Genomic DNA, 23830 nt, shown 5'->3' on the forward strand with positions numbered 1-23830 from the left:
TGTCTTGTTAGGTGCCTTGAATAAAATAATAATAATAATTATTAATAAATAAAATATAAAAATGCTATATTTTAATCTATGTGTGCTCTTGTACGATCTCAAAGAGAGCGATTTTATTCAACCTTATCTGACCTGTCATGTTTCACGTATGATCTACTCACTTTTGCCCACGCATCTTATCCCCTTTACAGATGAACTGAAAAACCCAGACCACTTGTTCCAACCAAAAACAATCATATCAGTATTGAGAGTAGCTCACTTCCTGTTCACAAGTTCACACACGATTCTAGACAGATTACCACGTATAGAAGGTCATAAACAGGAATTAAAATAAACAGGAATTAAAGACCATCTATTCAATACAGATGCAAAAAAATAGATGAAAGCATTTTAGATTTGCCAATTTTAGATTTGCCAATATTTTGCCAAAATGCCATGGTTTGTAGACCAAACCCAGAAGGATGCTGAAATGTAAGCGGTACAACACTTATCACACGTTTTTTTTACGGATGACACCGATTGGTCCAGCAGCATAACGCCATGGGAGGCGGGCTCTCATTGGATGGATTAATCCGAGCACTAAGCATTTGATATCATCCACAGCCTTTGTGTTATTCATGCATCTGTGGAGGGAAATGACATCAACACGAGCTTGAAATGCACTTAATACATCCATCGGGAATGGACCATTCGTTTCAATAAAGCGTAAGTATTGAAATGATTGAAATCTTGTTGTTGATACAGTTCATGTTCATCCTGTGTGAGAGTGACAACTGAATGTAGCAAATGGAAGAGTGAAGCAGCCAGACATGCATGCATGTTTAAAATACCGCAAGCCATATGGTTGTCAACAGAGCGGCCCGACTGATGATGCTCACTAACGTCCGTCTCTTATTATATATCTGGTATATTGTATCACTGATAAAACAGACTCACATGTGCGGTGCACTGCATTAGGCGAGATACACAATCCTGGATTCGCGTTTCCTTCACCTGTTTCCAGCATGCGCGGGCTCGAAACGCGTGCTCTTTCCACGGATTGAAAAGCATGGGCATTATGGATCATGTTTTTAGGTCATTGTTATGTATTTGTATCAATTGGGATATATATCGTGTTACGGTATGCACCTGACAGTCTGTCTAGTAAATTACGTGATGTTTAGTCATCAACAAGTGTGAATTAAGGGCGTGTGCCAGAAAATGACAGATTAGTTTGTTCTTCTGCGTCCAAGTAGCATAGCGCATGCGATGAATGGACCAAATAGCAAACTCACGCGCTCTTGTGACGCATCTCGATAAAACGCAAGATCATCTATCTTATCCATTTAATTTGTTCTGCTATTGTATCTAAATGACACAGCACGCACTCTTGCGCAGTGCAACTTCACCGGTTATCGGGATTATACCGTAGTAACCTGAAATCCACGTGCAACTGTGAATTCGCAAGGTCCTTAAACAAGCACCAGTCTGCAGTCGTTGCCAAAACTATTGACAGGGACACACATGCTAGGTATTTGCGAAGCTGTTGTGGTGCTCATTTACATCAGCTATTTGTAGATTATTAATCAGAGCGATCAGATGCATTTTAAATAATTGCAAAAAAGCAATTAGATGACAATCAGGATTTATCCCAGAAGCTAATAGCCAGCATGCCAGAGCGAAAATAACAAATACTCTCACACACTCACATTCTGCTTTCGCTCGGATACATTTCTACTCTCACACACTCACATTCTGCTTTCGCTCGGATACATTTCTACTCTCACACACTCACATTCTGCTTTCGCTCACACACATTTCTACTCTCACACACTCACATTCTTTTGCATTCACATACATACATTTCTACTCACAAACACTCACATTCTTCTTTTGCATTAACATATATTAACATATTTCTCTCACACACTGACATTCTCCTTTCGCGCGCATACATTTCTACTGTCACACACACACATTTTTCTTTTGCATTCACATACATGCTATTTTTAGTCTTGAACACTCATATTCTCCTTTTGCATTTATATATGTTTCCACTTTCTTGCATGTGTAGGCACATGTGTATAGACTTTTTGTGGGGTGGGGGTATCCATTACTTCCTCTGTAAGCAGGAAGTTACTCTAAAACCAGGAACTACATATGCTTGACTTTCTCAGCTTATCCAAACATAAAAATTATGATATCCAAAGTCATATTGTTGTCTTTTCAACTATTTTTTTTTATTTTGACCAGTAAGTAGCAATGAAAATGACATTAGACATTATTTAAATAATATGCTGGAATGTATTGACCACGTGCAAGGAGGAGCAGATTCATTCGTTTATGAGAGGCTGTACAGAAAACTTTGTGACCACATTCAAACCCTATCTGGATTTTTGACTTTCAAGATTTGTTGAGGATCCACAAAATAGAGCATCGGTAAATACATTACAGTCCTTATATGGATTTCTTAATTTAGCGCTGACTCCTTATGAATCCAGACAAAGAACCAGGTCTGAGAACAATTGTGTTGCCTCCACATGTAATACTGGACATAAGGGCAGACCTCAATACAGCATTTCAGAAGAGTACATTTCTCATTTGGTATCCTTGGGAATGAACTACATTCTTAGGGGTAAGCTGTTTGACTCTGTACAGGTGTTACGTCTCCCTATTTAAAATATATCTAGGAGAAAATAGGGTCTGTAACATATTTATTAAAGTAAAATAAATTGAAATGAAATAAATGAACGGGTTCAGTTACTGAAAAATTGTGTGATGTGATGAAACAGGCAGAGACAAATTTGAATTAATAATTAATTTAGTAATTCAAAATCATAAGAAAACACCCGATCGATTTACAAAGTAATTGTGAACTTAGAAAATAATATTTACAGAAGGTATACTCAACTTGTAAACAAATACACGGAACACAAAAGCGAGGGACTATGAGCGGGGCTAAAGCAAAGAAATCATCAAAACAAAACATCTACTAACTTATCAAAATAAAGTACTTAACTATCTTAGAAATAAAGACAGAAATAAACACCTTACACAACTAAGCTACACTAACTAACTAACATAAATACATAAAGTAGCACCCGCTCCTTACCTGGTGTGTATTTACAAACTTAGGTTCTACGTGTTGTGTTATGTAGGTCACGTGACATGCTACTGTCCCATCACTCTTGAGTCCGAGATTGTGAATGATCAGTAGACACGTCGCAAGCAATCCAACAGTCAACCTTAAAAATGTAGTCAAAAGAATCCCCCAAAACACAGTGTCATGCACAAAACATCAATCAGGAAGGCTAGCAAACAAACAACAAGAATGTCAATGCAAACAAAAGAAAATCCGCTCCTCCATCTTTCCTCTGGTCACTTCCACTTTATACAGGGAAGGTGAGCTCCAATTGGTTCTTTGGCGATGATTGATGTCCGGATCAGCCAATCGCGGACCTAAGAACTAATGACAGCTGAGAATGATAGAGAGAAAGAAAAAGGAAACAACCAACATACATAGCGGACGTAACAACAGGCATAGACAGCGGCTGGGTGTTCAGCCACTGATGTATGCAACATTGGTGGTCGAAGATGCGGCCCTGCCCATGAAGCATTTTACTTTAACATCGTTCAATATCTTTCTTGATAAAAAAAAGTATGACGATATTTACTATAGTAAATATTAAAGTACTCTACAGTTGATCCATATACATAAAAAATACCACAATGTGCTTTATCAAATACTAGAACACTATTTTTTTCATTCAAGCGTTTAGGTTAACCTGTTTATTTTGACGGGTCGTCATGAAGACGCTCCCACAATGGACACTTGGGTTTCAGCGTGTAAAGTTCAGTGACGATAGTTTTTCTTGATGTTCATGTGTTTAATTCCTCATACAGTGAGACGCATACAAATCAATGAGCGTCATGGGTGTAGCACGTTAAACTCTGCGACACATTCACTCATACACGCAGAACCCGCAGATGACAGACTTTAACAGCAGGATTCTGCGTCCACATCACGGAAATCATAGGGCTCTAGATATAGGCTATATGAATTCAATGCAGCCGGGAAACGAGTTTCAATCGCAAAATAGACTGAAACTAAGTAAATTAGCGATGCGCCATCGATAAACGTCACACTCAAACAAGCACATGGTCAAACGCACTTCACACAAACAAGCCACTCTGTCTTATGCACCTGACAAACTGTATCGCATGCGTGAAACCTCGCAGCACGGCGAGAGTGATTCGGAAGCATACAGAGCTCTCTGCTCTCGCGGTGCTTCAATGTCATACGCCAATGTGTCTGTGCAGCGCTGAATGATGTCGAACACAACTATTGTTTTAGATGACAGACAAGATCATGATCCTCGCGATTCAGTTGAAAAGGGGATTGAGGACGCCTGTCAAACACTTTAACATATAAACTCAGAATGAAGAGACTTGTTTCAGTACAAGTAAACACTGCCCTTTGAGTGAAATCAAGTCTAAGCCCTAGCGCCACTCTTCATTTGGCATTTGGGTTTACACTGTAACATAGAAAGCAAACAGTTTTTTAAAGCAGTTTTGATCTACAATGTATTTTAAACTTGTTCTGTAGTTTAAATCGTGTAGAAAAGGCCCAATAACTGCACATGTTTACTATAATATAACATACTATGATGTAATGTATAATATATTTACAATGCAGCATTGGTTCAAAAATAGACAAACCCAACTGCTGGGTTATAAATTAAAATGTTGGGTTATTTTATCCCATTGTTGGGTCAAATATGAACATTCTCTGGTTGGTTTTGTCCCTTTTTTGACTCGATGCTGGGAAAACAAAAAAAAATGTATTTGTATGGTAGAGACATGGAATTGACCGCTGTAATAGCATATCTTGGCTGTCTGTGTTGACTCACATTTGCCAGTGCCACAAGCAAAACCTGGAGTGCGGAGAAGCTAAATGGTGGCCTCTCTGGGCAATTCATTCCACTTGGTTACACCTACAGTAGGCGCAGACAGATTTACAGCTAATGATAAGACACATCATTACCACATACCTACAATTCCCACTTCCAAATTCCAAAATACACTTCATAAGGATGTACTGTAGCACAATGTTGTAGCTGATATGTTTTCTCGCTTTGCATATGTGGCTTTTTGCATATGTGCATGCTTATTTGCATGTAGTAGGCGGTTTCCTAAGAAAAATCATTATTATAAGTCATTATTATGCAGTTTTTGCTGGAGACAGAGACTTTCGCTGTCTGGTCTCGTCAGATCACTTCAGCCTGCCTGGATTTTAATTTCATAGTTTGCTTCCATGCAGAAAATCTGTGTATCATGCATTAATAAATGTAATCTTTCACAATCAATCACAATGAATAATTAGCTTTGCCTTGTGTTGAACTTTTCACAGTTGGCAGAAAATATTAACAGAGTAGATGTTGACAAGGCCACCACAACACCCAAGAACATTGATGGCCTCACATTACTGTTTCCCTCAGGGTTCAACGTTTTTAAGGCCAGACAATCCTTTAGTAAACAGTAAGAAAAAATCATTATAGAATTATACAGGTGAGTCATAAAGTTGCAAATTACATTTATATCAAACATTTAGACTAAAGAGGGAGGGATGCTTAAACCTTAATTTAGTTAAAGTTGACTAAATATTTAATAGTGTATCATTTTTTTAATTTCTAACTTTGTTTTTTTCGTACAACATTTCTTTCTCAGATAAAATAGTTTCAATTCGATACGCATTACGATATATTGAACAAAATTAACAATTTCAGCAACTTTCTTGTTGTACATAAACATTTAAATGCTACAATTCTTTAAGGTGTCAGTAAACTTTCAGTTCTGTAAACTGTTGTGGTTTTTTCCAACAAAAGTAGCTGGAACTTTTAGGTAAGCTTTGGCAAGAGAGGAAAGAAGTGGGTACATTTGGTCACTTTCTATCTACCATTTCAGTCGACAGCTAGTGAGGGGAATAGAAGTGTCCTTTTTGTACATCTCAATCTCTACTTCTATGCTACTTTTCAACTGGCCGACTGCTGGTTTAGCAAAAGTTGCACCAAGGAGATCATCCAGCACTGTCTTTTTGCTAGGTGGTTGTTCTTGCCCAACTCTGAGATCTTCTGAAACAGTGAGATTTCCATCACCTCCCTCTCTCTCTCTTCTGCCTGTTCCACAGTACCAGCTTAAAAAAATATAAAATAAATTAAGGGGATGTAATATAGTTTAGTAGTATAGCACACATGCCCTAAAGGTCAGCACAATTTACACAAACATGCAAATGACAAACACAGAAATGCAAATATATATTATTACATTATTAGTAAATGAGGAAATACTTGCTGCGGTTTGATTTGTTCTGCAACCGGTGGAAAACCTCTTCACATTGTTCAGGGAGTCAGTTGAGCAATGACAGAAATCTGGGGTCCAATGCAGTACTCTTCAGCAGATAATCCTGTACATTTGTTAGAGAGGTTTTGCAGAATAGCTCTTTTCATGTTAGCTAAAGTTGTGGAGTCTTTCTCGTGCAGTGTCATGGTCTGCTCGATCAGAGTTTTCAGAGGCACATTGAGTGGCAGGGTGGCGTTCTTTTCATCAGACAGGACAGTGGTGTCTTTTTTGAGCGTTTTAACGTATATATGACATGCTTAATATTATCTTAAACATTATACATCGATCTTGCTTCTGTCTAATATAAAGGCGTTGAAGTCTCTATTGAGTGCATACATTTATATTACATGAATTATTGCTGATACAGCTAGATTAAAATTACTCAAGGGGTTAATACCATCTTATTTGACATTAGCATAAGATATTTGCACAAACCATCAACCTTCTTTATTAAATATTTAGGTGACTGTTAAGCCAAAAAACATTTGAAGTTATATTTCTTCCACATAATTGGGTGATTATACTAGTTTGTTTTTGTGTTGTTAAGTGAAAAATATATATATTTGCCAAACAGTTGCCTTTTTTAATCATGTAACATTTAATTACTAACATTAACGACATTAAAGGGGATTGGGTGAGGTTGCGTGCAAGAACTATCTTCTTTTTTTTGTCTTGGCTGATCACATGCCTGATAGTTGTGGAAACGACAGCAATGCTATGACTAGGCCGTTCAAGTTGCCACTCTTGTATTGCTTCGATGTATTGAAACTTCGATGTTTGTTCCGGTGTGTTACTCAAAAAGCAGGCGAGTCTGAAGCACCAAACGTTTAATTTCCCATTCAGTGGTTAAAACATGCGCCGTAACTGTAATGTAGCTCTGAACTGCCCTCGAAGTTCACCCGTCAGTTGTTATCGCCACACTGCTTTTTTCAGACCATCCATCACATTGTCTTTTGTTTCGGAGTACAGGACTGGAACAACCTTTTGACTGAAGTGGTGACGTGACGGAATATGGTACCTGGTAGCGCTGTGCGATTTTGGGAAAATGTCTAATTGCGATCTTTTTATTTCAAGTCAAGCTCAACATTGTCAATAGTGTGCAGCACAGTATGGTTGTAGTTGTTTCATTAAAACCATTACAAAATTCCCATGTTATGTGTGTTTTTTGCATTATTCGAATAGGAATTACTGTTGTTCTATTGGTTCCCAACTGCCAGATTACATCACATCAATAGATTCCAAAAACCAGTGTACACTATTATAGTTCCCATTAACTCCCATTATAACCCTTAAATCCACAAAATGTTCTATTGTGTTATTGAATTATTTAAAAAGTAGGCCTGATTTATTCCTTTTTCAATATTTGACATTTTACAAACAAGTAGAAAATGTGAATGTGAAAATAGCAAAACAGTTATGTAAAATTTACATTTGTTTGAAACACAGAGCCAGGCGTGAGGTGACGCAGCGTGCGACAAGCCTCCTCCATATTGCCAGATACGCTTGTGGAGACTAGTGGTGTAGGCTAGAGCCGACTCAAGTATAAACGAGCATTACAGTCTGTGTGCGCGCCGCAAGTTTAAATGGCTGGTCAGGGAAACGCGCCGCACGGGCAGAGACGCGGGAGTATGACACCGGCTGTGTGTGCGCGCCGCAAGTTTAAATGGCTCGTCAGGGAAACGCGCCGCATGGACAGAGACGCGGGAGTATGACACAGGCTGTGTGTGCGCACGTCAAGTTTAAATGGCTGGTCAGGGAAACGCGCCGCATGGACAGAGACGCGGGAGTATGACACAGGCTGTGTGTGCGCGCCGCAAGTTTAAATGGCTGGTCAGGGAAACGCGCCGCATGGACAGGGACGCGGGAGTATGACACAGGCTGTGTGTGCGCGCGTCAAGTTTAAATGGCTGGTCAGGGAAACGCGCCGCACGGGCAGAGACGCGGGAGTATGACACAGGCTGTGTGTGCGCGCCGCAAGTTTAAATGGCTGGTCAGGGAAACGCGCCGCATGGACAGAGACGCGGGAGTATGACACAGGCTGTGTGTGCGCGCGTCAAGTTTAAATGGCTGGTCAGGGAAACGCGCCGCACGGGCAGAGACGCGGGAGTATGACACAGGCTGTGTGCGCGCGCCGCAAGTTTAAATGGCTCGTCAGGGAAACGCGCCGCATGGACAGAGACGCGGGAGTATGACACAGGCTGTGTGTGCGCGCGTCAAGTTTAAATGGCTCGTCAGGGAAACGCGCCGCATGGACAGGGACGCGGGAGTATGACACAGGCTGTGTGTGCGCGCGTCAAGTTTAAATGGCTGGTCAGGGAAACGCGCCGCATGGACAGAGACGCGGGAGTATGACACAGGCTGTGTGTGCGCGCCGCAAGTTTAAATGGCTGGTCAGGGAAACGCGCCGCATGGACAGAGACGCGGGAGTATGACACAGGCTGTGTGTGCGCGCGTCAAGTTTAAATGGCTCGTCAGGGAAACGCGCCGCACGGACAGAGACGCGGGAGTATGACACAGGCTGTGTGCGCGCGCCGCAAGTTTAAATGGCTCGTCAGGGAAACGCGCCGCATGGACAGAGACGCGGGAGTATGACACAGGCTGTGTGTGCGCGCGTCAAGTTTAAATGGCTCGTCAGGGAAACGCGCCGCATGGACAGGGACGCGGGAGTATGACACAGGCTGTGTGTGCGCGCCGCAAGTTTAAATGGCTGGTCAGGGAAACGCGCCGCATGGACAGAGACGCGGGAGTATGACACAGGCTGTGTGTGCGCGCCGCAAGTTTAAATGGCTGGTCAGGGAAACGCGCCGCATGGACAGAGACGCGGGAGTATGACACAGGCTGTGTGTGCGCGCCGCAAGTTTAAATGGCTCGTCAGGGAAACGCGCCGCATGGACAGGGACGCGGGAGTATGACACAGGCTGTGTGTGCGCGCCGCAAGTTTAAATGGCTGGTCAGGGAAACGCGCCGCACGGGCAGAGACGCGGGAGTATGACACAGGCTGTGTGTGCGCGCGTCAAGTTTAAATGGCTCGTCAGGGAAACGCGCCGCATGGACAGAGACGCGGGAGTATGACACAGGCTGTGTGTGCGCGCCGCAAGTTTAAATGGCTGGTCAGGGAAACGCGCCGCACGGGCAGAGACGCGGGAGTATGACACAGGCTGTGTGTGCGCGCGTCAAGTTTAAATGGCTGGTCAGGGAAACGCGCCGCACGGGCAGAGACGCGGGAGTATGACACAGGCTGTGTGTGCGCGCCGCAAGTTTAAATGGCTGGTCAGGGAAACGCGCCGCACGGGCAGAGACGCGGGAGTATGACACAGGCTATGTGTGCGCATCAAGTTCAAACTGCGATTCGATTTTGATTAATCATTCAGCGCTACCTGGGCTCCAGTAATTTACCAATTCGTAAAATCCAACATTGTCGACCTCAGAAAATTGTCTCATCTTTCGCGATAAAAACTCGATGCACCTTGTTATTTCTTGAGCTCTTGCACTGGACTGCACAAAACTACGCTCAATAGTTGCTTTGCCTTCTTTTCCTTTTTACCTCCACCGAAAAATGAAAAGTCTGTTATGAATTACTCACCCCCTACCCAGATCGCAACAAATTCTGGGCCAAATCTGGCTTAAATGTGACCCTGTCTTAATTCTGTTGGTATGTGGGCCGTAACAACTGGTCAAATTGAACCCGATAAGGCCAATAACTAATCTGAGTTGTTGTTCCAAACATGTATAAAGGTCTTTATTCGATTGAACACAGAGATATTTTTGAATAATGTTTGCAAAACTAACAGTTCTGAAGCAGCATTGACTACCACAGAAGGACAAATTATAATTGTAGTCAAAGATGCCACAGAACTGTTTGTTTTCCTACATTCCTCAAAATATCTTTTGTATTCAACAGAACCAAAAAAATACTAAATAAATTGTTGAAGTTAATAGGGCCTCAAGATTGTTGGCTAACATCATTCCAAATATCTCTATTTGTGAAAACAATACATAGAAATGTATACATGTTTGGAACATCTAGAGGGTGAGACATTCATGACAGAATGTTCATTTTTGGGTGAAGCATCTTTTTCAGTTATGAGTTTCTGATATAAGAACACAACGGTAGGAAGTAGCAATACAGTGTGTGTATATATTTTTTAAATGTGATATCCGATGTTTAGAATATTTAATGGCTTGAGGTTTGGGGAGAGATATTTTGTGACTATTTAGCCAGAATAAGCCATTCTTTATACTGTATATAGAACATGAATCATCTATTACTGTTAAAAATAGATGTTTGTGTCATTGTTTGCTTTCCACAAATTCTTAGTGAAAGTGTTGGTTTTGCTTTGTTTCCTTGTTTCTTCTCCCCGTAATACATATCACATCCTATAACCATGTACCACCTTTCAAAGAGAATGGAAGGAACCTGCAGTCCACAACAAACACATGTTCCCACCATGAGAACTCTGAGCTTGCAGGTCCTATCCTCCCCTCCTTTTGATGAAACGTTAAAATAAGAAAAAAAGAGTTCAAAGAACACAATAACAAATAGTTGCAGCTGTTTCATAATTTTGTCTTGAGAAGACATGAACTGAGAAATAATTCAGTCACACAGTCTAGCTTCACAGCTGACACTGACTCGTAAAGGGACTGTTCACCTAAACAACTGGTGCAAGCTTCAGAGGTAAAGAATAGTTGTGAACGTAGACTTTTTTTTGTATGTTTGGGCATTATTTATTTCGTGCTTCATGTTTTATTATTGTGTTCATTTATTTATTTAGCTTAACAGCCCCTTGTCTTTATGAATTTGCATATAAAGTCGAAAAATACACGCTTGAAACAACATGAGACAGAACTCTTATTTTTGTTGAACTGTTTCTTTAACTCTGTAATCTTACCACAGAGTTATCATGTCATAACAGTATCCATAACTGTTACTCATAAATGATCGGCAATGGAGACTTCCATATTTTAAACAACCCAGTTATTAGTATGACTCGCATTCTTTGTTGTCATTCCCAACAACGTTTAGTAAAATTATGCAACAATAGTCATTCATCGTTTGAAATGATTATGTCATATTTATACATACACTATGTACAAAATAGGCAGAACATCTATTTGACTTGAAAGTTCAATGTTATATCATATTTTAGACACTTACTGTAGCCAAGTGAAGAATCAGAATATGGCCTTGTGATGATGTAGCACCATCCAATTCAATGCCTGGGACACTTCAGTAAATAGGGTATTGCAGACTTCTGTAAGGTTTATGTTTTTGTCATTCTCTTCTCACGCTTACTGTTGTTTGTTTATTGTCCTATGTATTAGCTATCAAGTTTAACTGTATGTGTTAAGGGTCCTAGTGCTTGCATCAATTGTCACAGTGTATGCAGCCACCAGTGTTCTTTCTTCTGAGGTTTTTGGTAGTAGTGGTTGTTTATCATATGTGACGTAGATACTGTAAAGCGATCTCTCAGTTGAATTACAGTGCAGAATGGGTTCAGTGCTGCTCATTGATCGACGTGAAGCAAAGAGTGACTGAAAGTAACGCCCTGTTTTAGGGCTGCATCTTTTGTTCCTTGTCTCTGTCTCTCCTCCTTCTACTTGGCTCTCTCAGAGCGATGAGGTTTCATGTGGAGCTGAGGTATGCAAAGTGATTTTTTTAAACCCAGTGTTGAATTTATGAAGTTATTAGCTGTGATGTGCAATACATTAATTTACAAAATGTAATGTTTTTATAAAGGGTGTGTTTTTTAGGGATATGCAAGGAATGTTGTTTTATTTATAGGGTATTATAAGTGTCCCTGTGTACAGAGAGGATTGTAAATATGGCATAATGGAATTTAGTATATTCATATGAAAGGTTTTCATAATATATTTTAGAGCATTTTTACCTATGAATTTTGCACTGTACTGTATTGAGTTCAGGGGTTACAGGGTTGTGCAATTCATCTTTAATTGATTTTCAGTTTCAATTTTGGCTTCCAACAATTATGTTAACAAGCAAAACCAGGCTAAAACAATAATTCTTAAATAAGTGTAATAGTGTTAAAAAACTGTGATCTCAACTTTGAACAAAGAAATCGAGATAATTTTTATCATAAGCGAAAAGCCAAATTAAATAATTAAATAAATATATATAAATGCATTTTATATAATTAAATAATAATAATACACTATATACAAAAGTGAAAAAACAATACAACAACATATATTTGTTTGACTGAATGTATAGATGTTATTTACAGGTTTATCAGTTGCTTACAATGTAAAATTTCTAGATGCTATGTGCACAAACAATATATATACATAATAATGGCTAACAGTATACATTTTAATATGAATACTGTATAATTCTACAGAGTGCATAATAAGTCCATTGTTGCATTTAACCACAATGAAATTGTATAGCAACATTAAAAATTGTAACATACATCATAGTCAGAATGTGTATTTGAAAAAAAAGAATGAATTTTCTGGTGTGCATTTATGGCTTTGACAGAAGCATTTAATCAATGGGGTACTAGCAAGGGTTAAATTGGGCCGGGGCAGAGCCAGGCACATAGGCTGACCGTTTCGGTTTGCTCCCATCATGTGTACGGCTCTTTTGGATTAATGGAGCGGCATTACGTCATGCCCTAGTATAAATCTGCTGTGCCCCATAATCTCAGGTTTAAGTAACAATTTACCTTTTTGTCAGTGTATACACTTACATTGATAATCGCAGAGAAACAGATATAAATGCAACGGTGGTAACTCGCAGTCGCACATTTACAGTGCGCACAGAAATCATTCCCCGTCTTCCATTCCGACGTGATCATCCCTATGCCCTACTCTCTTTGAAGAAGCTCTGTATGTCACAAACATGCTACATAGCACTTAACATAACCTTGCACCATAGTGAAGGGTAAAAATAGATTATGACAGGTTTTTACGAGCCTGAAAAAGTATAGCGCAACCACTGTGTCACATACCATGTTTTTCATTACTCTTCTTTCCATATAACAATAATTTGCATAGTGTGTGTAGTCAACTCAAATATGAAAAGGGAATATTTCAAATCTCCTAACATTCATTGTTACTGTGAGTCATTCTAAAACAGTTACGCTTTGGATTATAAAAGAAATGCAGTCTGATTTTGGCATGCCCAGTAAAATATTGTGTTCATTTCATCAAGTATATTGTTGACCATGTTGTATGGACAACTACAGATATTAAATGCTTAAGTCTGTTGATAAATGTGAAATCAATGCTTCATTTCTTTTTAAAATGGGATAGTTCTTTCAAAACTGAAAATTCTGTCATTTACTCCCGGTCCTGTCATTTCAAACCTATTTCTTTCTTCTGCAGAACACAAAGGAAGATATTTTGAAGAATGTTGGTAACTGAAAAACGGCAGTACCCATTCACTTGCATTGGTTTTGTGTTAGTACAATAGAATGAATGGAATACCGACATTCATAGAAATATCTTCGTTTGTGTTCTGCAGAAGAAAGTCACACATGTTTACTCACAAAAGGGTGAGTAAATGATGACCGAATTGTAATTTTTAATGAAAAATTAATTGAAGTGGCCTGAATAATTTGATTCTTTATCTGTAACCTTTAAACCTCTCTTTCTTGCTCTTATTTACAGAGTTCAGTTTTCCAAGAAATAGACCACTCTTCAGTGTAATCTACAAACATCTTTCTACAAAGAACTCCCTATAAATTCACTGTGTGTACAGTCAAACTTTATTTTGGAAAGGATTTCCTGGATAATTTTCCAGAATCTTTTAATAAAGTCCCCCACTGTGCCCCCGTTAGGGTCATGCCCCACCAGTTGAACAATGACACTTCCTTTAGCTCCAAGCAGGAGCTTTTGGTCCTACAAGACAGCCCCCTTGGACCCAGTCCAAACCCCCCCTGTCCCGTGGGGTCCCAGGGCTCTGGTCCAGATAGCCCATGTGGAGATGTCAACGTTGTGATCAACAAGACGAGCAAGCTGGGGCTCGATCTCGCAGAGTCGCCTCTCGGGGTGCAGTTCGTCCCTACGGACTCTGAGAATCTGTGTGGATGGGGAGCGCTGACCCCACTGTGTATGCAGACATTCAACACCCCCCGCTGGGTTCTGTTCTTCCTCTGCGTGGCGTCCTTCCTACAGGGCATGATCATCAACGGCTTTATTAACACTGTCATCACCTCTATCGAAAGACGCTTCGACCTGCACAGCTACCAGGTCAGTTTATTAATAACAGAATTTAGCCATGTATATATTTTCAGCTTTCTAATGCTTTTGTGTCGCCATTCCAGGCTGGACTCATTGCAAGCTCCTACGACATCGCCGCTTGTTTGTGCCTGACGTTCGTTAGCTACTTGGGCGGTACGGGCCATAAGCCACGATGGCTGGGCTGGGGTGTGCTGATCATGGCACTGGGGTCTTTGGTTTTTGCCCTGCCCCATTTCACCACACCAGCCTATCAGGTGAGAGTTTCAGAGCACATGGGACTTTGCTCAGCCAATCACACAAAGACTTGTGTCGGCGAGGAAGGAGGACTCTCGGCGTACCGCTTTGTCTTTATGTTGGGACAGTTTCTTCACGGGATGGGTGCGACCCCTTTGTACACACTCGGGGTGACCTACCTCGATGAGAATGTCAAGTCTAACTACGCACCTGTGTATATAGGTGAGTGTGGCAACTGTCAAAAACCAACGTTGACCTCAGATTAGGGATGCTCAAATTGACTGTTTAACCGCTAACCGTTTATACTTTATATAAACGTATCTCATGATTCTTCGCATCGGCAGCCTCCCGTGCCCGCCCTGTGGTTTCCCTGCTTACCTTTAGGCCAGACGTAAAAATGTGAATTATGAATAAATAAGTAATAATGTTTGTATTTTGCACGGGTATAGCAGATCGGATTTATATCTAAGTATATTTGTGTGGCCAAGTCCTCTCTTTGGATATTAATCCTGGCTGGAATTCTAATGAAATGAGCTTCCCGAGGCGTTATCTCTGCATTCCCACTCTTGCCATCTGAAAGGGTGTTTTCAGCCATCAAAAGGCTCCAGACTAACCCCACAGCACATAAACATGTTACTTTATTAAATAAAAAAATAGCCAGGCTTTTGATTGAGGTAGGCCTGCTATTTATATTTGATGAAAACTTTCTGACGGATATAAACTTTGCCGGTTCTTCGTGTTTTAGTTAATTTTATGCTTTGGATTCATATCATTTTAGTTTTTCTCTATTGTCCAAATGCTGCAGGTTTGTGAAAATGTGATAATATGTGAATGCACATGCTGTTGTTGATCTTTTCGTTTTGCTGCTGTTTACATGTTAAACTAAATCTGTGAAAAAATTTGTCAAAGACCCTTGTCAACTGTAGCTGCGTCTCATTTCTAAATCTGCATCCTCCGGATGTTGCTTTCGAAATGAGACACAGCATGTTTTTTTAATTAAATTCCAATTTAATATTAAAATCTAATCAGTTATCTGTTAATGTTCGGATATCGAGCATCATTTCTCGTTTAGGGAAATGAACCGAAATGAGCATCCCTACCTCAGATTAGTCAGATACACATCTTAAAAGCGTTACAGGTACATAATGGTCCATTAGACTGACGTTTACTTTGACGGTCTTCCTCTGTTTTTATTTAGTTTTGAAGAGCTTTTATTAGCTTGAGCTTAAAATGTGTTCTTGTGAGTTCAGCGAAGTAACTCAAGTTGTTTATTATAGACTGTGGTGGTTGTGTGCATGCTTCCACTCAACATGACCTGTAAGGAATTTGTGCGCTTTGTGATGATGGAAGTTATAGTGTTGATTCACAGGCCAACTGAAGGTCAAAACTGTCGCATTTATACAACAACAGTATTCATAATGTCACATAATGACGAAGTTGAATCGAACTTAATTTAACCAGAGGCTGCGTTTGTTTGTGTAGGCGGTGCTGCAGGCTTTATAGCACTCAACCAAAAATCTTTTTGTTTGATTTACTGTTACAAAGACAAACACGTAGAGATTGATACTTGACCTCAATGAACCCTGTAACCGCGTCCTAACCATTTATCGACACACCTAGTCAGTTTGTTTTGTCTTTATCAGCGACCGCAACTGGCTTCCACCTCAGACATCAATAAAACCTCCTTCAATTGTTTCTCTCTCCACCATCCAATTTTCAAAGGCCATCCAAGACAATTGCTCCCCTGCTTGCCCTCTCTCCAAACAAGCATCTCACCCGTGATCAATGGGCTTTTGATCAAAACTAAGAAAACATGAAGCAGTGCGAACCTAGACCAGCTTGAATATGAATCAGGAGGCACAGACCCACGTAAGCCTCACGTGTGCTATGTTTGCTTCCCAAGGGATCTTTTACACGGCCGCTATTTTGGGACCCGCAGCCGGATACCTGCTGGGTGGAATCTTTCTCAACTTTTACACAGAGATCGACCAAATGTAAGTGGTCGTCTGAGATGCAAGAGTGTATATTGTGACAACATTTTCTGCAGCTGTAATTGAAACAACACAAATAATGTAAAGGAAAATGTCCTGAAGGTCCTTTTGTATAACAGCAGTTGCCAAATGCGCAAATTTGGCAATTGCTTAAAGGGATAGTTTATCAAAAAAATTAAATTCTGTCATCATTCACTTAAACATGTCTGATTTTCATTCTGCGGTAATAAAAAAGATGTTTTGAAGCATGGTGTCCGTCAGCAGATGTCGACATGGTTCGTTTTCACTGGAACATGCCAGCTGAAGATAATGAGGAAATTAAGTTGCTTCCTTTGCCAAGTGCATTCCACACGTCTACATAATGGCAGACTGGACCTTTAAGAGTCAACTAACCGATTTCACGTCACCAAAATGGGATATTTCGATAAACTGTGTAAAATAAAACATTTATATCTTAACTTCTCTGAGACTTTTTGATGATAACCAGTGTCTCTCTCTATCAGAACGGAGCTGACCCCTGAGAACCCACTGTGGGTGGGGGCCTGGTGGATAGGTTTCCTAGCAGGAGGGGCAGCAGCTCTGCTTATTGCTCTGCCTATACTTGGATACCCACGCCAGCTACCAGGTACTACCCACAATCCCTGTCCCCAAAGAAAAAACTTCTTTTTAAAGTCAAGTACTTATTGTATAAAAGTGTCTAAGTGCTGGGGGGGGGGTTGTACGTTTGTATGACGCAGGCTCTCAGAAATACATGGCCATGCGCGTCTCAGAGGCTCACCAGCTAAAAGATGGCAGCCAGGTCACAGCGTCTGATCCTCAGTTTGGAAAAACAGTGAAGGATATGCCCAGGTACAAACACATGTTCAGAGAGAAAGTGAATTGATCGATTGTATAAGGCGCTGTCAATAGCTTTTGACAGTTGACAATTGTGTAAATGTGCAGTGGCCTCTGTTGTTTATAAATGTATTTAAAGGCAATATTTGTTTGGGATAAAACAACATCACACTTTTCGAAAGTGTACAGAACTGCCGCATTTATATTTATTCACTCTTGACAGAAAGAAGCAGAGCATGTAATGATGTAGTTTGTCTAGTTCAGTGAATTAAGAAGTGTGATGGCTCCCTAGATGACTTTGCAAGAACGATGTTGAAAGGTGGTTTCGTACCAAAATCGACAAACTGTCACGTTCAAATTACTCGGCTGTCATTTTTTATTTGTTTAACAAGTTTTTATTTGGCTACTAATTTCTGCCTCAGACATCAACAAATCCTTTTTCAATAGTTTGATCAGCATGCAGTTTTCAAGGAGAGTTGCTGCGCTACTTGGGTATTTAAACCAACTAAATGATGCCATACTATGATGGCCTTTTAAATGATAAGTGTGTCCATAAAAAATGCCAATATTTAAACAAGCCTTACTGGACTATACATAGCAATCAATGGTGTAAATTTGGGGCGGGACTATCTTTTTGTTTGGTGCTGGTCAAATTGAAGAAATTACATTCAGTTCTCTTTTCTGTGTCCAGTTTGGAAAGAACAGAACGTGTCATTTCCCACAACACATTGTTTGGTACGACTGTGCACATATTATAGGAAAAAAGGGTGCCAGGCTGGTGCCAGCTTAGGTCTGTTTGCGATCGCGTTCAAGGGGTCTTCCTTGGTACGTTTGCGTTCTGGTTTTGTTTGCGGCACCAACAGTACAGACCCCCGGTAGCTTGTGGAGGGGCACCAAAAGACCCGAGGATCATCCCCCCCTTTACACAGGTTCTGGTGTAGAACTGATTACTTTTCACATACTAAGGTTGCAATCCTCACTTGGCATAATTGAATCATGGTTTTGAGAACTATTGCACACTATTTAACATTTTTATTCTACTATTTGTATTGTAGGTCCATGCTGTTTCTTTTGAAGAACCCCACCTTCATCTTTTTGTGTCTGGCCGGAGCCACAGAGGCCACACTCATAGCCGGGATGTCCACGTTCGGCCCCAAATTTCTCGAATCTCAGTTTAGTCTCAGTGCATCAGAAGCAGCTACCTGGTTCGGTAAAAATCACATCAATCAAATATACACAATATACTGTTTCTGTGTTCTTTCTAAAGAGCAAGTTCATGCATACTGTACTTCTGTTTTATTTTTTAGGCTACATGGTGGTGCCAGCTGGTGGAGGTGGCACGTTATTAGGGGGCTACATTGTAAAGAAGCTAAACCTCCGTTGCCGTGGAATCATCCGTTACTGCTTGCTGTGTGCACTGGTCAGTCTGATGGCTATCTTCACCTTTCTCCTGCACTGTCCTAATGTGCCCATGGCTGGTGTGACGGTCCCCTATTACAGCAACTCAGCACAGCACCATTACAGCGCCCCCTACCTGCAGACAGAAAGCTACAACAAAAAGTACTAAACTCATTAAAGTGCTGCAAAGCAATATCATGTACTGCAATTTGTAGACTGAATAAATGGAGCCCTTGGGTTCATGATCTCTTGAGATCTTTAGGCTTTGAAATGAGTGAGGAGGGGGGCGGCTCAGGCCAGAAGGGGCAGAGCATTGCTCATCCAGAGCAGATTTTATCATTACAGATAAAGGGGCTTTGATGAATAATGGATTATTACAGAGTCTTAAAATGTGAGGTTATTATTACAACAACAGCACTGGGAGGAATGATCAGATTTTTTGTCCATTTTCGACAAGAATGACAACCTTAAGCAAGAACGAATTTAGTCTCTTTGGCATTTTTAATAATAACCTTAATTAAGTTTATGTAAATGTTTCCTGCTATGATAATAAGTGCATCACCTGTATTTACATTATATGTACACAGGTATTGATTTACAATAATAGCGGGAACAAAAGTATAACATATTTTTTTATTGGGGTGATTTATACGAAAGTTTTTCTCTCCTGCAGCCTCTTAGAGTGGAGGAACCTGACTGTGGGCTGTAACATGGGATGTCACTGTGTTAAGGAGATCTTTAACCCTGTGTGTGGTGCGGATGGAGTGATGTATTTCTCTCCATGCCATGCCGGCTGCAGCTCCATCAACCACACGGACAGCCAGACAGGCCGACAGGTACTAAACACACCTGCTACACCTCACTCACAATAATAATTCAGCTACAAATTCACTTCTTTTAAGTGTTGCCACAAAACAAAGTGTCATCATTTATTCACCTTCATGTCATTCAAAACCTGTATGTGACTCTTTCTTCTGTGAAACACACCAAAAATATATATATTTGAGTAATATTTCAGTGCTTTTTTGTCCATTCAATGGGGAAGCAAATTGTTTGGTTACCAACATTTTAAAAAATCTTAATATTTTATTTTGTGTTCTGCAGAAGAAACGTTGCCATGTTTGGAATGACATGAGACTTAAACTTATGAAAGAAATGCCTTGCTTTACAGTAAATACTGTATGACTCTCTTAGTTCACGACCACCAACATTAACATGTCATGGTAAGGTTATAAGGGAAAAACACAATATTGCCAATGCTATTATTTATTTCTAAGACAAACTAAAATGAGAGAAAGTCTGACCAATTTTGTGCTCTTCCCGGCCGGATGTCACACGTTAAGCTATGCGTATTTTGTTGAAGGATTCCAATACCCCAGAAACGCTGAATACTTTTTTTATGATCTTAAAACTTAAAGTGCCACATTTCACCCAAAAATGTTAACTCTGTCTTCATTTACTTACTCACGCTTTGTTCCAAATGTGTATAAATTTTTTGTTCCAAAGAAAACATAGAAGGATATTTGGAAGAACAGTTCTTGGCCACCATTGACTACCGATAGTCAGAACTGTTTGCTGTCCTACATTCTTCAAAATATCTTATTTTGTGTTCAACAGAACAAAGACATTTATCAAGCAATTTTCTTACTATGGTAGTCAATGGTGGCCAAGAACTGTTTGGTTACAAGCATTCTTCCAAATATCTTTCTCTTTGTTCATCAGAACAAACAAATTTTACAGATTTAAAAAGTCGAGGTTGAGTAAATGATGGCAGATTTGTATTTTTTGGTGAACTGTTCCTTTTACTTTATACTGATATTAAAAGTGCAACAGGGTATAGATATTCTATGTAAAGAAATCTAAGATATGGTCAATTTAAGTACATGGATTTCCTGATTGAGTTGTGTTTCTGCATTCACAGGTGTTCTCTGGCTGTAGCTGTGTAGCAGGGAACGTATCATGGGATGAGGAGGGTTTGGCTGAAGAAGGAAAATGTATGTCGTCCTGCAATCATATGCCCGCATTTCTCACCTTCCTCTTCATCACCATCTTCTTCACATTCCTTTGCAGTGTCCCTGCACTCACTGCCACACTCAGGTATGTATGAGCTTTTATTTACTTGAAAGATCACAAATTATGTTTTTCCCCATTGTAACCGAATGTGACAACAGTTTAAAATGTTCTCCCTTGTAGGTGTATTCCTGACCGTCAGAAATCATTTGGACTTGGAATTCAGTGGATTGTTGTAAGGACACTAGGTGGGATCCCGGGCCCCATAGCATTTGGTTCAGTGATCGACATCTCCTGCCTGCTGTGGGAGGAGAAGTGCGGGGAATACGGGTCATGTTATTTGTACCATAATTCAGCCATGAGTCGATACTCGCTTATCGCAGGCATCATCTACAAGGTAGACAAAGACACTCCTAATACACAAAATAAATTAACATCTTATTTCCTAATCTTTGTTTAAGCGTTGTCTTCAAGTTTTTTCATCATTAAAACCCCTTAAAACATTCTAGAACAAGTACTACACTGCAATACCTTTACCTTTATGCATATGTCAGACACTTTTATCCAAAGCGACTTACATTGCATTATGCAATACATTTGTTTCTAAGTATGTGCAATCCCCTGAGATCGAACCCACAACCTTGGCATTTTTCCAGTGCCATACGATGTCTCGAAAGGCCCACTCATATTAAAACCATTACGATATTGGCAAATCAAATATTGAAATATTAGCAGATCTATTATAAACAAGGAAAGATTGACTAGAAATTTATATTTATTCCATGGGTATTTGTGGTAACAATATACAGCATGCTATTTCTTGACCTTTTTGTTGATTTCACTTGTCTGTCTCTGTGTGTGATGCAGATCTTAGGCTCTATGTTCTTTCTGCTGGCCAGCGTTCTTTATCAACCTCCTCCTGAGTCTCCTCAGAGCAGCTGCGAGAGCACAGATGTGGGTGGGCACGACAGCGGGGGAGTGACCAAAAACCTGCCAATCAAACATCGTGCCCCTGAGATCATTGCAAATCCACATGCCAAGTTATGACCTCTGTGTGTGTCAACACCGTATCGTCTTATTGTTCCCTGTCACTCTGGCTGTTTTTATATTTGTAGGACATACAGTTGTGTTTTACACTAAACCAAAACCAAAAGTCAGAGGAACAGATTGAAACACTACTGTATATAAATTGGTATTTTGAATTGAAATTGAAAATAATGTGCAAATTTAATCTTTAAAAAAAAAATCTAAATGGAAAATGACAGATTATCTTGTGACTGAAGAAGCCATAGATGATACAGAAATGAGCACTATACAGTATATAAAAAAGTATATATAGTAATGTAACAAACACAAAAATGACAAAACAGGACTTGAATGCCAGTCGGTAACAGAGAGTGATGATACTAGAGTTACAAACTGTGCCTTTTAGCATCATAGTTTTGCATCATTTGGCACAATTAGAGGAAGATTTTACATGTGTTCAACATTCAACTCTCTAAATTGCACTTTACTGATGGATATGTACATTTGAACCATGTGTAGTAAACAAGGTGCCATTACAAATTCATAGCACACAGTTCTGATTCACATTCCACCACAACATAAAAGCATTTAGTCATTATTTTGTGATTGTCGTATTTGATAAATGTGGATTTATCACAAAAATGTGCCAAATTACTGCCGCTCAGAAAAGAGCGGGACAGAGAGGATTTATAATGACAGATCGCACAGAAAAACAAATCAGATATGGAGTTTCATAAACATCTGTAATTCTATAGCATCTCAAGACCAATGTTTGATTAAAAATGCTAATATTTACTATCCAGGATGAGATATTTGTGAAAAGCACTTCACCCCGAGATTACATTGACCAATATTCATTGTGTCTTGGAGATTTTCAACTGCATTTTGAGAAAAGGAAACCTAATAAGAACATTCAATTATTATTAAAATAACAGAGCACATGGCAATTTATTGTATATGAAGCAGGGATTTGAATTATCAAGCCGCTAAAGTCCTAATATGTAGAAAACACAACTAATATTTACTTTAGATGTAATTCGCTTTTAACATTTGCATTTAAATTTGTGTGTTTATCAGTGTATTTATCAGTTGGAATGTATTATTTTTTGCTGTCTGAACTTCCCTAATGTTAGAGATCTCTGAAAAAAATCTTTTGAATGTCATGACAAACTATGAATGAAAACAATGCACTTAAAATTGATTTTGCACAATGAAAAGGAAAATGAAAGACTGATGTGACTTGTAATAATTGTGTGCTGTATTATTCTAATTATTCTGAAAGAAGTGAAAGAAAAGTAACTGTTTTTTCTCAGAAAGCATTTGTGAGTGAGCCGTTATTGTCTTTATATAATATTTTTCAGAATTGTTTGGCACGGTGTACATACTCACAATATAATTCTTTTTTGGCACTTTTTGTCAACTACTTTTATATGCAAAAGTTTCAATAAAAGCAAAAAAAAACAATACAAAGAACATATTCTTTCGTGCTAGACCCTATACGGAGAAGTTTTAAAAAATCTGACTCAAGTAGGTAAAATGTAAATAGTTTAAAGATGTTTTATTCTTTATATAGCGTAACATTTCCACATCTGTCAAGTTGGTTAATTATCAGGTTTAAATGGGATTTTCAATTACAATTGCACAATGTGGTCTCAGGTCATCCATCATATGCCGAGTGGCTGGACCTCAACAATCTTCCAGAGGGGCCTCAAGATGACGAAATGAAAGCAAAATGACGAACAAATATACATATTTTT

The 23830-nt window shown here is 39.6% G+C and overlaps 1 protein-coding gene across 1 annotated transcript; it reads left to right on the forward strand.

Moving 5' to 3' along the window:
• Positions 1–560: 560 nt before the first annotated feature.
• Positions 561–22996, forward strand: slco4a1 (solute carrier organic anion transporter family, member 4A1). Its single transcript, XM_079478069.1, has 12 exons — positions 561–705; positions 14008–14589; positions 14664–15036; positions 16718–16808; positions 17309–17430; positions 17543–17654; positions 18695–18849; positions 18947–19199; positions 19711–19873; positions 20959–21134; positions 21231–21444; positions 21915–22996. Exons 2-12 carry the CDS (start codon positions 14182–14184, stop codon positions 22092–22094), a joined length of 2247 nt encoding a protein of 748 aa, XP_079334195.1. The 5' UTR covers positions 561–705; positions 14008–14181; the 3' UTR covers positions 22095–22996.
• Positions 22997–23830: the final 834 nt, after the last annotated feature.

The sequence above is a fragment of the Barbatula barbatula genome (genome assembly GCF_947034865.1).
Source record: "Barbatula barbatula genome assembly, chromosome: 17".
Taxonomy (NCBI): Eukaryota; Metazoa; Chordata; class Actinopteri; order Cypriniformes; family Nemacheilidae; genus Barbatula; species Barbatula barbatula.